At 26.3% G+C, this 15,545-nt stretch overlaps 3 protein-coding genes across 3 annotated transcripts in view; all 3 read left to right on the top strand.

Annotated features, from left to right (window-relative positions):
* Window positions 1-15,545, top strand: part of LOC140674384 (junctional adhesion molecule-like) — a 131,916-nt gene that overhangs the window by 49,555 nt on the left and 66,816 nt on the right. The window lies entirely within an intron of this gene.
* On the top strand, window positions 1,379-4,813 carry LOC140662848 (major royal jelly protein 3-like). Its single transcript, XM_072886510.1, has 6 exons — window positions 1,379-1,647; window positions 2,089-2,249; window positions 2,466-2,684; window positions 2,828-3,002; window positions 3,330-3,559; window positions 3,700-4,813. Exons 1-6 carry the CDS (start codon window positions 1,452-1,454, stop codon window positions 3,892-3,894), a joined length of 1,176 nt encoding a protein of 391 aa, XP_072742611.1. The 5' UTR covers window positions 1,379-1,451; the 3' UTR covers window positions 3,895-4,813.
* LOC140674376 (major royal jelly protein 3-like) lies at window positions 9,194-14,691 on the top strand. Its single transcript, XM_072907862.1, has 6 exons — window positions 9,194-9,468; window positions 10,798-10,958; window positions 11,160-11,375; window positions 11,543-11,717; window positions 12,094-12,323; window positions 12,488-14,691. Exons 1-6 carry the CDS (start codon window positions 9,273-9,275, stop codon window positions 12,698-12,700), a joined length of 1,191 nt encoding a protein of 396 aa, XP_072763963.1. The 5' UTR covers window positions 9,194-9,272; the 3' UTR covers window positions 12,701-14,691.

The following is a 15,545-nucleotide window of genomic DNA, read 5'->3' as shown; positions in this document are numbered from 1 at the left end:
ATTTTTTGTTCTTGAAAGTTTTATTGATAAGATAACATAATACTTCAGCTTTTAACACGTGGCCGTAATTATCTATTATTTATATAATACAGTTTTTTACTGAAGAATAATTTTTCAAAATGCATTATAATTTTTTTAATTTATTCAATTTTGTGCAAAATAGCTTAAGTGCTCATTTGCACTTACAAAATATTTTACTAATATGTTTAGTCATTTTACTTCTTATATAATAGTGGTTATTATCTGTACTTTTAAAATTTTTTGAAGAATTTGTCATACCAATTGTAATGATTATGAATTTTAATATAAAACTAAATATTTTGGACGAATTAACATATGTTGATTATCTTTGGGAAAATTTATGACAAGACAGGAAACAATAGATTTTAGCGATCACAATGTCAGTTTATAAAGTTTTATACGACAGTGTAAAGTGAATGGGCTCACACTCAAAGATATGAACTTCAAAGATTAACGATAATTTTGCACAGGAATAAACTTTTACACAGGATTTTATTCCGAAATTAAATGTTAAAACTTTAAGAAAATGTGGGATAAATGTTAAAACTTTAAGAGAATGTGGGAGATCGATAACTAAATAAAAGTCTTTTAAAGATTTGCTCATTTTTATTTTGCTTTAGAAAAATATCGCGAAAACTATGTTATATTCAACATTAGAATATATACATATGTCGCATATATTCTAACGATGAATATAACATATACATAATAATAGGTGTAATGAATTCATTTGTAGGCTTCTGATGAGTAACTGGTTAATTCATAAGAGAAAAAGAAGGATTAATATTACAGCATTAGCTTTATAATGTCTACATATTATATACCGTTTGAAAGTTGATACTTTCACCTGTCATTTGAACATTGATTAATTTCAACATATTATACTTTATGAGTTTAAAGAAGATGTAACAGTTGGAACCGTTCTAAGAACTAAATTACTAATTTATTAGTAAACTTTATTATTTACAATTAAACTATATACTACTATTAAAGAAGTATATTAAAATCTTATATCATCCATACATCATCCATAAAAACTATAAAAAGTTAATCTCTTTTTCCTGCTGAACAATAAAGATTTATAAATATTTTATAAAAAAAAGAAAAGAATTGCCTACTATACGGATCAAAACATATACATTGTTTGTTATTAATTCTTACAATGATAAAATAAATTAAGCTTTTAGTGTAACTGCAATTATTAGAAAAATGTAAGAAAATTTATATGGGCATTTTAAAATAATTATCACTTAAATAATAATATAATGAGTTTCCTTAAAACTATTTTTACAAACTTTAAGTAGAACACGTGTCTTAAAATACTGGTTAACATTGTATATAAACGATCAGTCATACTTGTGATACACAAATGTGACACAGTTCACCTGTTTTATTGTAATAATAATAGTCAATAATATACTGTCCTAAAAATGAAAAATATTCTGTTTGTTACATCAATTCTGTCGATAGCAATTATAAGCTTTGCCTTGGTAGAAATAAACTATCCGTATGAATTTAAGTATGTTGATTTTGTATGGCCAAGTGAAGAGCAGAAAAATGAAATGATCAAGTCTGGCGATTATAATGCTAGTTTTTGCATGCTACACGATGTAGACAAGTCACCAGGTAGTCTGTAACTATGTATTTTAAAAATTAACAATAATTTAATATAGAAATAAAGACACTTTCACACATAAACATTTATAATTTTAATACTTAAGTCTTATCTTGATTTACATACGCGCATACACCTCAAACATATATATACATATATAACTGTCTTTATTTTTCAAATTACAATAAAACAAATTAAGGAGAAAGAAGTCGTTTTCCGTTTTAATGCACTCTACAGTTTGATAATTATCAATATATATTATATTATAGTTTTCTCTAATCATAAATAATAAAAACTATGTAAAATTTTGCAATTTGTTGTCATCAATTTGTTACTTTTACATGAAGAAATAGTTCAAAATCTTGAAAGATAATCTTTTTAATTTATTGTTATTATATTACTTTTTCTCTTTTTACAAAGAACAAGTTTTATTATGAACAAAATTCTCGTAGATGGTAGGGTATTTGTTGCTGCGTATAAAACCAAGGGTTGTCCAGTTGGCGTGATGGCGGTAAGTAATAAAACAGAAAAGGGTGGTCCACTTCTTTGTCCATATCCAAATTGGAATTGGTGGAACACTAGAAAACATCTCACCGGTTTTTATCGACTGCGTGTAAGTATCGATATCTTTTATACAACACTTTACATACAGCTGTTACACTTTACATATAGCTGTTCTATTGAAATAATTAAGAATTTATTGTGCCATCTGTATTTAAACTCGCATCAACATGATGAGAATTTGCCCTATAAAATCATTCAATAATAGTTGAAAAAAAATTTCCCCATATGACATAATACTTGAAAAAATTTTTATTTTTTATCACAGATTAAATGTAATCACCTCTTCGTTGTACATTCTGGAAAATTCAGGGATCGGGAAGAAGTTTACCCTGCGCGATTATTAGTTTTCGACTTAAGAACTAATAAGCTGATTAAAAATATTACCATTCCATCTGAGATCGCTGATAACATAGATAATATTGGATTGTTGATGACATTATTTGTTGATGCTCCAAATTGTTATGAGATAGCAAATACTGCGACTGTTAGTAATTATTTAAATATTGCATTTTTAATATGGTAGCATATATATACTTTTTATTTTATGCCAGTGCCCTTATTATTCATACGTCATATCCTGAAATTTATTCAATATGTATTATATGTAAATATCAAATAATGATTAAGGTATACATTACTGACACGGAAGGTTATGGCTTAATAATATACAGTGCAAAAACATCCAAATTCAAAAGAATTGAATCTAATTACATGAAACCGAGTCATACAAATTTCTTTACAAAAGATAATAGAAATTTTACTTTAGAAGAGGGTATTTTTGGTTTAACAATTATTGATAAAGGTAAGTAAATTTTTTAATATGAAAAAGATTGCTGGAATTGTTATGTAAGCATGTCACAATCAAATGACAAATTTTATGAATTTTCAACCAATTATATATAATACTGGATAATTTTAAATTCGAAATTACTTGCACATTACATTATTTCTTTAACCACTCTTTTTATTTATATATATATATATATATATATATATATATATATATATTTACGTTATAACATATATGCTTATAATCTGTGAAGCATAAAGAGCTTTCCTGCAATAATTTTAGTATAATATTATATTTTAACTCATCTCCACGATTCTTAATATTTTTATTACGAATTAGAACTATATTATACTGTTGCATCGGGAAAAAGCATTTATAAGATGGACAAATCGCATCTACAATATATAAAAAATATATCGCAAGCTGATAAAGAGACTAAAGTAGTCGCTACACTATCAGGTCAGGTAAACCTGTTAGCGTCTAAGGGGAATGCAATATTTTTTGTTAATATTCCGGAAGGTTCTATTTTGTGTGCGAACAGTTCTAAAGAAATTAACTCCGCAAACATGGTAAGATATTCAAATATTCAATTATTTCGTGCATATCATTTGATAATAATTATTTCGAATATTTCAACTCTACTAACGATTATAATTTCTATCAATATTGATTGTTAATATGATTTTAATTATTATAATCATTTTTTAAGGAAATTCTTGCGCAAGATCCTACAAAATTAATACTTCAATCTGCATTAAAAGTGCAAGGTGATGAATTAATAGGTATGGCAAATAATTATCATGATTTTGTTATAAATCGACAAAATATAAACAAGACAAATTTTATTATTTTTATAATTAATATAAAAGATATACGAAAGAAGACAAAATGTTTTGGTCCTTAAAAAGAAAAAGATTATTAACAGATTCTATTCTGATATTATTATAAACATCTTAATGATATTAGACAGCTATTTATGACATTCTATATCTACATGGTTTTTAGAATTTAGATCTAAATATAATTTAAAATAACTAGAAATATAGTATTATATTTTTAACGCAAAATTAAGTATAAAATATGTGTTTTCGGGAATAAATAAAATAGAATGCAACAAACACGAATAATAGTGTGGACAAAATGATTGCAACAGACATGTATGATTATGTATGGTTCAAATGTAACGTTTATAGTCTAGCCGATAGGCGACATATCATTAAGCACACAGCAATCTCGCTGTTTTTATTAATTGTTCCTTCTTTTTCCTTGTATTTTTCCGAACATACAGGCAATATATCTAATTAATGTCAAACAAAGAAGAGTAGAACTTTTGAAATTCCAGTTCGATAGATTATAGAAAAAGCGAAAATTTAAGCGGCTTCATAGAAATGAGAGTAATCAAAGATTACTTTTTGTAATCAAAGATTATTCATTCTTGGTTATGTCTATATGTCATTTGGATTATGTTACATTAGATACATATATGTATTATATTAGATATATATGTACAAGGTTATTTATTGATTAAAAATAGCTGCACTATTGACTAAGCATAACTGAATTGCAAAAGTAATAATAATAAAAAATAATACAACTATGCAATAAAATAAATGCGCATTTACGTTGTTGAACCGTTAAAAACAAATTCTGATATTAAAAAGATGCTTACCAATCTGTACCGATGTGAACCTGGCGCCCGACTTTATGAAAAAAAAAATTAATAATATAGTTCGTTTATACGTCATTTGTATCTGTTTGTACCACACTTTATTTCGTTTGTACCTCAACCGGTTCGGAAATAAAAAATAATCAAAAAATGGTCAGCGCTCGACTTTAAAATATTTTAATTTCATTAATGCCATTCGATAGAGAATCGTTTGTACCTGTTTGTACCTCTTTTCAAATCGTTTATATCTCAACCGGTTCGGAAATACGGCCATTTTTAGTTTTAGAGTAACGCTATACCGGTATTTCCGCTATTTTTTTAGATATCGCGAAACGGCCAACGGGGTTCGAAAGAGAATCGTTTGTACCTGTTTGTACCTCAACCGGTTCGGAAATACTGCGATTTTCGAGTTTTGAAATTAACGCTTAACTCGTATTTCCGCTATTTTTTTAGATATTGCGAAACGGCCAACGGGGTTCGATAGAGAATCGTTTGTAGCAGTACTTAACCGCGTTGGCCGTTTTGCGATATCTAAAAAAATAGCGGAAATACCGGTATAGCGTTACTCTAAAACTAAAAATGGCCGTATTTCCGAATCGGTTGAGGTACAAACGATTTGAAAAAAGGTACAAACAGGTACAAACGATTCTCTATCGAACCCCGTTGGCCGTTTCGCGATATCTAAAAAAATAGCGGAAATACCGGTATAGCGTTACTCTAAAACTAAAAATGGCCGTATTTCCGAACCGGTTGAGGTACAAACGATTTGAAAAGAGGTACAAACAGGTACAAACGATTCTCTATCGAATGGCATTAATGAAATTAAAATATCTTAAAGTCGAGCGCTGGCCATTTTTTGATTATTTTTTATTTCCGAACCGGTTGAGGTACAAACGAAATAAAGTGTGGTACAAACAGGTACAAACGACGTACAAACAAACTATATTATTAATTTTTTTTTTTCATAAAGTCGGGCGCCAGGTTCATCACATCGGTCCAATCTGTGTGTGTGAAGCTGGCGTATCATTTCGTGGAAAGTCACAAATAATTAAGAGTTCTGACTTTATTTTCAATACTTTATATACTTTATTTTCAATAGTTCTAGAGTTTTTGATGATTTAAACAAATAGTTCTGGCGATTAAAGCAAAAAAAAATGCCTTCGGACAAACTGAGATGCCAACTTCACGCAGCATCTCACTTTGTCCCACGACATTTTCGCTATTAGTAATTGTAGAAAATTGAAAGATCTATAGTTCTAGATGAGTTCTAAAAAAAGTTCTGCCACCCAAAAACAGAAAAATGTTAATTAAGATAAAATAAAAAACAACGAATCCCATAGATACAGATCGAGGTGAGATGCCGGTCGATTATCGATAGTTCTGCTCAATATAAAACAGTTTTCATATAGTTCTGGGCTTGTGCCATGGCTTTCCAAAGAGTTCTGCCATTTAAAATAATTAGATAATTTTTTAATTAATTATTATACCCGAAAATCGTGTAATTTCATACATAAAGGTGAGATGCCGGTCGATTTTCGGTAGTTCCGTTAATTCTAAAAGAGTATTGATATAGTTCTGGGCATGTACATTGCCTTTCCAAAGAGTTCTGCCATTTAAAATAATTAGATAATTTTTTAATTAATTATTATACCCGAAAATCGTGTAATTTCATACATAAAGGTGAGATGCCGGTCGATTTTTGGTAGTTCCGTTAATTCTAAAAGAGTATTGATATAGTTCTGGGCATGTACATTGCCTTTCCAAAGAGTTCTGCCATTTAAAATGTTTAGATAATTTTTTAATTAATTATTATACTTGAAAATCGTGTAATTTCATACATAAAGGTGAGATGCCGGTCGATTATCGATAGTTCTGCTCAATATAAAACAGTTCTCATATAGTTCTGGGCTTGTACAATGCCTTTCCAAAGAGTTCTGCCATTTAAAATGTTTAGATAATTTTTTAATTAATTATTATACCCGAAAATCTCACCTTTATGTATAAAATTACACGATTTTCGGGTATAATAATTAATTAAAAAATTATCTAAACATTTTAAATGGCAGAACTCTTTGGAATGGCAATGTACATGCCCAGAACTATATCAATACTCTTTTAGAATTAACGGAACTACCGAAAATCGACCGGCATCTCACCTTTATGTATGAAATTACACGATTTTCGGGTATAATAATTAATTAAAAAATTATCTAATTATTTTAAATGGCAGAACTCTTTGGAAAGGCAATGTACATGCCCAGAACTATATCAATACTCTTTTAGAATTAACGGAACTACCGAAAATCGACCGGCATCTCACCTTTATGTATGAAATTACACGATTTTCGGGTATAATAATTAATTAAAAAATTATCTAATTATTTTAAATGGCAGAACTCTTTGGAAAGCCATGGCACAAGCCCAGAACTATATGAAAACTGTTTTATATTGAGCAGAACTATCGATAATCGACCGGCATCTCACCTTTATGTATGAAATTACGCGTTTTTCGGGTATAATAATTAATTAAAAAATTATCTAATTATTTTAAATGGCAGAACTCTTTGGAAAGGCAATGTACATGCTCAGAATTATATCAATACTCTTTTAGAATTAACGGAACTACCGAAAATCGACCGGCATCTCACCTTTATGTATGAAATTACACGATTTTCGGGTATAATAATTAATTAAAAAATTATCTAATTATTTTAAATGGCAGAACTCTTTGGAAAGCCATGGCACAAGCCCAGAACTATATGAAAACTGTTTTATATTGAGCAGAACTATCGATAATCGACCGGCATCTCACCTTTATGTATGAAATTACGCGTTTTTCGGGTATAATAATTAATTAAAAAATTATCTAATTATTTTAAATGGCAGAACTCTTTGGAAAGCCATGGCACAAGCCCAGAACTATATGAAAACTGTTTTATATTGAGCAGAACTATCGATAATCGACCGGCATCTCACCGCGATCTGTATCTAATTTTATTTAAAAAAATTTTAATTTACTTTCTTTAATTAATTTTATGCACTATAATTTTATTTCATAATACTTACACAAAACAAAAAAGAATAGAAAATGTGCAAAGTTAATGTGTAATGTAAATTTATTTTCTGTTTTTGAAAGTTTTATTGATAAGATAACATAATACTTCAGCTGTTAACACTATCGTCGTAATTATCTATTATTCATATAATACAGTTTTTTACTGAAGGACATTTTTTCAAAATGCATTATAATTTTTTAAAATTATGCAATTTTGTGTATATATATATATATATACATAAAATTGCTTAATTGCATATAAATACCATAAGTGCTCATTTGCACTTACGAAATATTTTACTGATATGTTTAGTCATTTTACTTCATATATAATAGTGGTTATTATCTGTACTTTTAAAATTTTTTGAAGAATTTGTCACACCAATTGTAATGATTATGAATTTTAATATAAAACTAAATATTTTGGACGAATTAACATATGTTGATTATCTTTGGGAAAATTTATGACAAGACAGGAAACAATAGATTTTAGCGATCACAATGTCAGTTTATAAAGTTTTATACGACAGTGTAAAGTGAATGGGCTCACACTCAAAGATATAAACTTCAAAGATTAACGATAATTTTGCACAGGAATAAACTTTTACACAGGATTTTATTCCGAAATTAAATGTTAAAACTTTAAGAAAATGTGGGATAAATGTTAAAACTTTAAGAGAATGTGGGAGATCGATAACTAAATAAAAGTCTTTTAAAGATTTGCTCATTTTTATTTTGCTTTAGAAAAATATCGCGAAAACTATGTTATATTCAACATTAGAATATATACATATGTCGCATATATTCTAACGATGAATATAACATATACATAATAATAGGTGTAATGAATTCATTTGTAGGCTTCTGATGAGTAACTGGTTAATTCATAAGAGAAAAAGAAGGATTAATATTACAGCATTAGCTTTATAATGTCTACATATTATATACCGTTTGAAAGTTGATACTTTCACCTGTCATTTGAACATTGATTAATTTCAACATATTATACTTTATGAGTTTAAAGAAGATGTAACAGTTGGAACCGTTCTAAGAACTAAATTACTAATTTATTAGTAAACTTTATTATTTACAATTAAACTATATACTACTATTAAAGAAGTATTAAAATCTTATATCATCCATACATCATCCATAAAAACTATAAAAAGTTAATCTCTTTTTCCTGCTGAACAATAAAGATTTATAAATATTTTATAAAAAAAAGAAAAGAATTGCCTACTATACGGATCAAAACATATACATTGTTTGTTATTAATTCTTACAATGATAAAATAAATTAAGCTTTTAGTGTAACTGCAATTATTAGAAAAATGTAAGAAAATTTATATGGGCATTTTAAAATAATTATCACTTAAATAATAATATAATGAGTTTTCTTAAAACTCATTATACTATTTTTACAAACTTTAAGTAGAACACGTGTCTTAAAATACTGGTTAACATTGTATATAAACGATCAGTCATACTTGTGATACACAAATGTGACACAGTTCACCTGTTTTATTGTAATAATAATAGTCAATAATATACTGTCCTAAAAATGAAAAATATTCTGTTTGTTACATCAATTCTGTCGATAGCAATTATAAGCTTTGCCTTGGTAGAAATAAACTATAAATATAAAATTAAGTATATTGATTATGTGTGGCTAAGTAAAGAGCAGAAAGATGAAATGATCAAGTCCGGCGATTATAAAGCTGGCGTAGGCATCCTACACGATGTAGACAAGGCACCAGGTAATCTATGACTATTTGAGAAATTAACAATAATTTTGTATAAAAACACAAACATTTTTACACACAAAAATTTATAATTTTAATACTTATCTCTTATCTTGATTTATATTGGATTTATACATATATGCGCATACACCTAAAACACATATATATATATATATATATATATATAACTGTCTTTTTTTTTCAAATTATAATATAACATGTTAAAGAGAATGAAATAATTGTTTTCCGTTTTAATACACGCTACAGATTGATAATTATTATTAATACATACTATAGTTTCCTTCAATCATAAGTAATAAAAATTATGTAAAATTTTGCACTTTGTTGTCATTAATTTGCTACTCTTACATGAAGAAATAGTTCAAAATGTTTTTAGATACACTTTTTAATTTATTATAATTTAAAAAGTAAAACTAGAGGGATCTGTACTGATGTAATATTTTTTTTATTTTGGATTCTACATTCTTGCTTTGAACTATTATATATAAAAATTATATATGTATATATATATATAATTATATATGTATATATATATGTATATATATATATATATATATAATTCAGAATTATTCTGTATACAGTATATATATCAATATTGCTTTTATATAGTATGAGTTATAGAAATCTGATAATTTTCAAAATGAAATAAAAAATAAAATATTATATAAATATTTACTTCTTGTCAGATGACAATAGAATATAAAATGTCATTTGAGCATATTACTTGAACTTCAATTTTTAAAATTAAAAAAAACAACTTTTCATATATTATGAAATGTCCTTTGCATCTATTTTACATTGTTCTATCACACAGGTTCCCATTGTTGTTATCATATTACTGATATAACTGTAATCTTTTTTACTGCATTTTAACGAACTCAAGATCAATATACAGAAAAAAATTACAGTTGTGCAACAATGATACAAATCTGTGTGATAGACTAGAGCAATGTGGAATAAATGCAAAAAACATTTGATAAGTGTAAAAATTTTTTTTAATTTTAAAAAATAAATAAGATCAAGTAATAATTAATATATTCAAATGGCATTCTATATTCTATTGTTTTATTGGTGTCTGTTAAACAAATATTTAAGTTATATTTTATTTTTATATTTTATTCTTAATATCGTCAAAAGTTTCCTTAACTCATTTTATAAAAAATATAACTGACTGTTATAATTTTATTGTTATAACAAAATGTTCGCAATAAGTGTATTTTGAAATGGAGTGCAAGTTACCATGATTTATATTATATTATATTATTATATTACTTTTTCTCTATTTACAAAGAACAAGTTTTATTATGAACAAAATTCTCGTAGATGGTAGGGTACTTATTGCTGGATATAAAACCAAGGGTTCACCAGTTGGCCTGATGACGGTAAGTAATGAAACAGGAATGGGTGGCCCACTTTTTTATCCATATCCAAATTGGAATTGGTGGAACACTAATGAATGCCTCACGGGTTTTTATCGAATCACTGTAAGTGTTAATACCTTTTTAAACAACATTTTACATATATTATACTTTACATTCAGCTGTTACATTGAAATAATTGTGCCATCTGTATTTAAACTCGCATCAACATGATGAGAGTTAGCCCTGTATAATCATTCAATAATAGTTGAAAAAAAATTTCCCTATATGACATAATACTTGAAAAAATTTTTATTTTTATCACAGATTAAATGTAATTACCTCTTCGTTGTACATTCTGGCAAATTCAGGGATCGAGACGAAGTTTGCCCTGCGCGATTATTAGTTTTTGACTTAACAACTGATAAACTGATTAGAAATATTATCATTCCATCTGAGATCGCTAATGACAAAAATAATAATGGATTTTTGATGACACCTTTCGTTGATGCTGCAAATTGTTATGAGATAGCAACTGCTACTGTTAGTAATTTCTTAAATATCGCATCTTTAACATGTAGCATATGTATATTCTTTATTTTATGTTAGTGCAATTATTATTCATACGTCATATCCTGAAATTTATTCAATATGTTATATGTATTCAATATATTTAATATATTATATGTAAATATCAAATCATGGTTCAGGTATACATTACTGACTCGGAAGGTTATGGCATAATAATATACAATCCAAAAACATCCAAATTCAACAGAATTGAATCTAGTTACATGAAACCGAATCATACAGATTTCTTCACAATAGATAATAGAAATTTTACTGTAGAAGAAGGTATTTTTGGTTTAACAATGATTGGAAATGGCAAGTAGATTTTTTAATGTGAAAAAGATTGCAAGAATTGTTATGTAAGCATGTCACATCAAATGACAAATTTTATGAATTTTTAACCAATCATATATAATACTGGATAATTTTTAATTCGAAATTACTTGCACACTATATTATTTCTTTATCCACTTGTTTTGTTTATATCTAATTATACATATATATATGTATATATATATATATATATATATATATATATATATATATATATACATTTACATTATGACATATATGCTTATAATCTATGAAGCATAAAAAGCTTTCCTGCAATGATTTTTTAATATGTTATATTTATAATATTATATTTTAACTCATCTCCACGATTCTTAATACTTTCATTACGAATGATTAGAACTATATTATGCTTGTACATCGGGAAAAAGCATTTATAAGATGGACAAATCGGACTTACAATGTATAAAAAATATATCGCAAGCTGATAAAAAGACTAAAATAGTCGCTACACTATCAGGTCAGGTAGACGTGTTAGCGTCTAAGGAGAATGCATTATTTTTTGTTAATATTCCGGAAGGTTCTATTTTGTGTGCGGACAGTTCTAAAGAAATTAACTCCACAAACATGGTAAGATATTCAAATATTCAATTATTTCGTGCATATCATTTGATAATAATTATTTCAAATATTTCAACTCTACTAACAATTATAATTTCAACTCTACTAACGATTATAATTTCTATCAATATTGATTGTTAATATGATTTTAATTATTATAATCATTTTTTAAGGAAATTCTTGCGCAAGATCCTATAAATTTAATACTTCAATGTACATTAAAAGTGCCAGGTGATGAATTAATAGGTATGGCAAATAATTATCAAGATTTTGTTATGGATCGACAAAATATAAACAAGACAAATTTTGTTATTTTTATAATTAATATAAAAGATATACGAAAGAACACAAAATGTTTTGGTTCTTCAAAAGAAAAAAATTATTAACAGATTCTATTCTGATATTATTATAAATATTTTAATATTTTAATATAAACATGATATTAGACAGCTATTTATGGCATTCTTTATCTACATGTTTTTTAGAATTTAGATCCAAATATAATTTAAAATAACTAGAAATATAATAATACTATATTTTTAACGCAAAATTAAGTATAAAATATGTGTTTTCGGGAATAAATAAAATAGAATGCAACGCGAATAATAGTGTGGACAAAATGATTGCAACAGACATGTATGATCATGTATGGTTCAAATGTAACGTTTATAGTCTAGTTGATAGGCGAGATCATTAAGCACGCAGCAATCTCGCTGATTTTATTAATTGTTCTTTCTTTTTCCTTGTATTTTTCCGAACATACAGGCAATATATTTAATTAATGTCAAATAAAGAAGAGTAGAACTTGTGAAATTGCAGTTCGATAGATTATAGAAAAAGCGAAAATTTATACGGAGTTCATAGAAATGTCAGTAATCAAAGATTATTTTTCGTAATCAAAGATTATTCATTCTTGGTTAAATCCATGTGCCATTTGGATCATGATACATTAGATACATATATGTATTTTATTAGATATATATGTATGTACAAAATTATTTATTGATCCTATAACAACTATGCAATAAATCCGCATTTACGTTGTTTAACCGCTGAAAACAAGTTCTGATATTAAAAAGATACTTACAAATCTTTCTTGTTGAGTGAACAAGCTATATATATATATATATAGCAGGATTTATCTTTGAGAGAAAAAAGATAAAACATTTTTTATCATATAATATATGCTTTTTAAAGTAAAAAATATATAATTTCCATTATAATTAATTAGATACACTGGACAGAAATTGTATGCTTTTTTTTATTCTATATATATTAAGGGTTAATATATGAGACTCTCTGATAATTGTTACAAATACATCTAATGTGTAATATATATTGCAGATTGTCTTATCAGTGAGCTTTTTAAGAATAGGAAGTATATCATACTTTAATAATTACCCAACTCACTATTTTTCTTTTTTTCATTCTGCATTTATGATACAAGTGTTATACAGCGATTCAACAACGTATATTTTATTTCGAGATACATGAAACACTTAATATATTTGCATATACAATATGTTACTTTAAAAAATTTTAAATAAATATATTTCTAAATATGTATTTAATAGCTTGCAGAATTATATAAAAATAATTAAATATGTCATTTATTAATGACAGTTATACAAACGTTTATGATTTATTCTATATGTATAAGTTATACTTAACATATAAAACAGTTGTATGTACATACACTGATTTTATTATAATAAATATATTGTTATATCAACGAAAGTTATGTATAACATTTTATGTGCTATAAAGTTGTGTCAAAAATATATACATTCGACAATATTAATGTATCATTTAATACAATATACAAATAAGGAATCAGTCCTAAAAAAGATTAAATTGAAACTCACATATCTTTGTGGGAAATGATCGTAGAGTGATATTTAAAAAAGCATTTTACAGTATTCATATCTCATATTTCCAATGCTTTAACGCATGTTTTCTACAGAAATTCTCCTAAAAATAGCGCTACTTTAAAATGAACCTTGCAAAATTGAAGTGTAAACTTCAACTTTGCTTGTACATGGAGAAAATAAAATATTTTCTCCAAACTTTCCGTTGATTGTAGTTTAAAATATTTCTTCTTTAAAATGTGCTTTTAATCATTACACTACAATTGTCTTTCACTGAGTTATAACGATTTGAAATAAATAGTGCATTTTCAGACTTTTTTCTCTAAAAACCCGTATTTGCTATTGATATTAGCATACCTCAGGTGAATTACGGAAAGGTCACATATCAGACTTATATCTCATGCGTGTAATTAAATAATTATATTTAGAATTTATATATATATATATATATATATATATATATATATGTATATGTATGTAGAATATCGAAATAAAAAATGTGATAATAAGTAACAACAGCAAACTTTGAAAGAACCATTCTTCTTTCTTTATAAAGGACAACGACACGACAACTTGAAAGTATAAATTATAGTGTTTACGTCAGTTCTTCATTTTACTAATAAATGATAATAATTAATATCAAACACCAAAATTAAAAAAAAAAAGAAGTAGTAAAGAAGATACGACGCGGCAACTAATATACGAAAGCGCTATTTCAAAAAATTTAACGTTACTCAATATCAACTAGTTGATTTTACCAAATAATGATTTGCTTATTTCTCCATTTTCTACACAAACGACACTATCACAATGACAAACGCACGGTTTGTAAGAGAGACACGTATAAAATATTATAATCGGTCTACTTGCACGTAACATATTGGTTGTTGGTGTTGCAGAATTGCTTACTATTAAATACTTGTTTGTATTTATATCTTTTTTGACAAGGATCTCAGCATTATGCATATATGAAGTCAATAGTTATGATTTAAATTAAATTTAAATATATATTGATAAACAAAAGGGAAATATTAAAGAACGGTTCTCTTTTATCTTATGTAGACCTGTATGTATGTATACATCTAAATTTTTAATTCTTTATATTTTCTGAATTAATATATACTTATATATATGTAGTTTAAAATATTATACTACAATTTAACATAAATCTTTTTAAAATTGACTAACTTAGATCCATAGCATTTTTAATTGTTATTACATTAAATCTTTATTTAATTATTTATTAAAAATATTTTATTTTAGAAATACGTTAAGCACAACAATAGTGTGCCGTTTAAATGATTTAAAATTAAGACTTATACTTATAACAAATATATTTTAACAATATTATATATATCCTTAT

This window comes from Anoplolepis gracilipes, chromosome 2, assembly GCF_047496725.1.
Source record: "Anoplolepis gracilipes chromosome 2, ASM4749672v1, whole genome shotgun sequence".
In the NCBI taxonomy this organism is placed as follows: domain Eukaryota; kingdom Metazoa; phylum Arthropoda; class Insecta; order Hymenoptera; family Formicidae; genus Anoplolepis; species Anoplolepis gracilipes.
The sequence above is the reverse complement of the archived record's forward strand: the minus strand, read 5'-3'. Positions and strand labels throughout refer to the sequence as shown.

Coding starts and splice junctions, on each gene's coding strand:
- LOC140662848 (XM_072886510.1), top strand. CDS start 1,452: ATGAAAAATATTCTGTTTGTTACATCAATTCTGTCGATAGCAATTATA. Junction 2,250..2,465: donor CCGGTTTTTATCGACTGCGT/GTAAGTATCGAT, acceptor TTTTTATCACAG/ATTAAATGTAATCACCTCTT. Junction 2,685..2,827: donor AGATAGCAAATACTGCGACT/GTTAGTAATTAT, acceptor ATAATGATTAAG/GTATACATTACTGACACGGA.
- LOC140674376 (XM_072907862.1), top strand. CDS start 9,273: ATGAAAAATATTCTGTTTGTTACATCAATTCTGTCGATAGCAATTATA. Junction 11,718..12,093: donor TTTAACAATGATTGGAAATG/GCAAGTAGATTT, acceptor ACGAATGATTAG/AACTATATTATGCTTGTACA. Junction 12,324..12,487: donor AAATTAACTCCACAAACATG/GTAAGATATTCA, acceptor TCATTTTTTAAG/GAAATTCTTGCGCAAGATCC.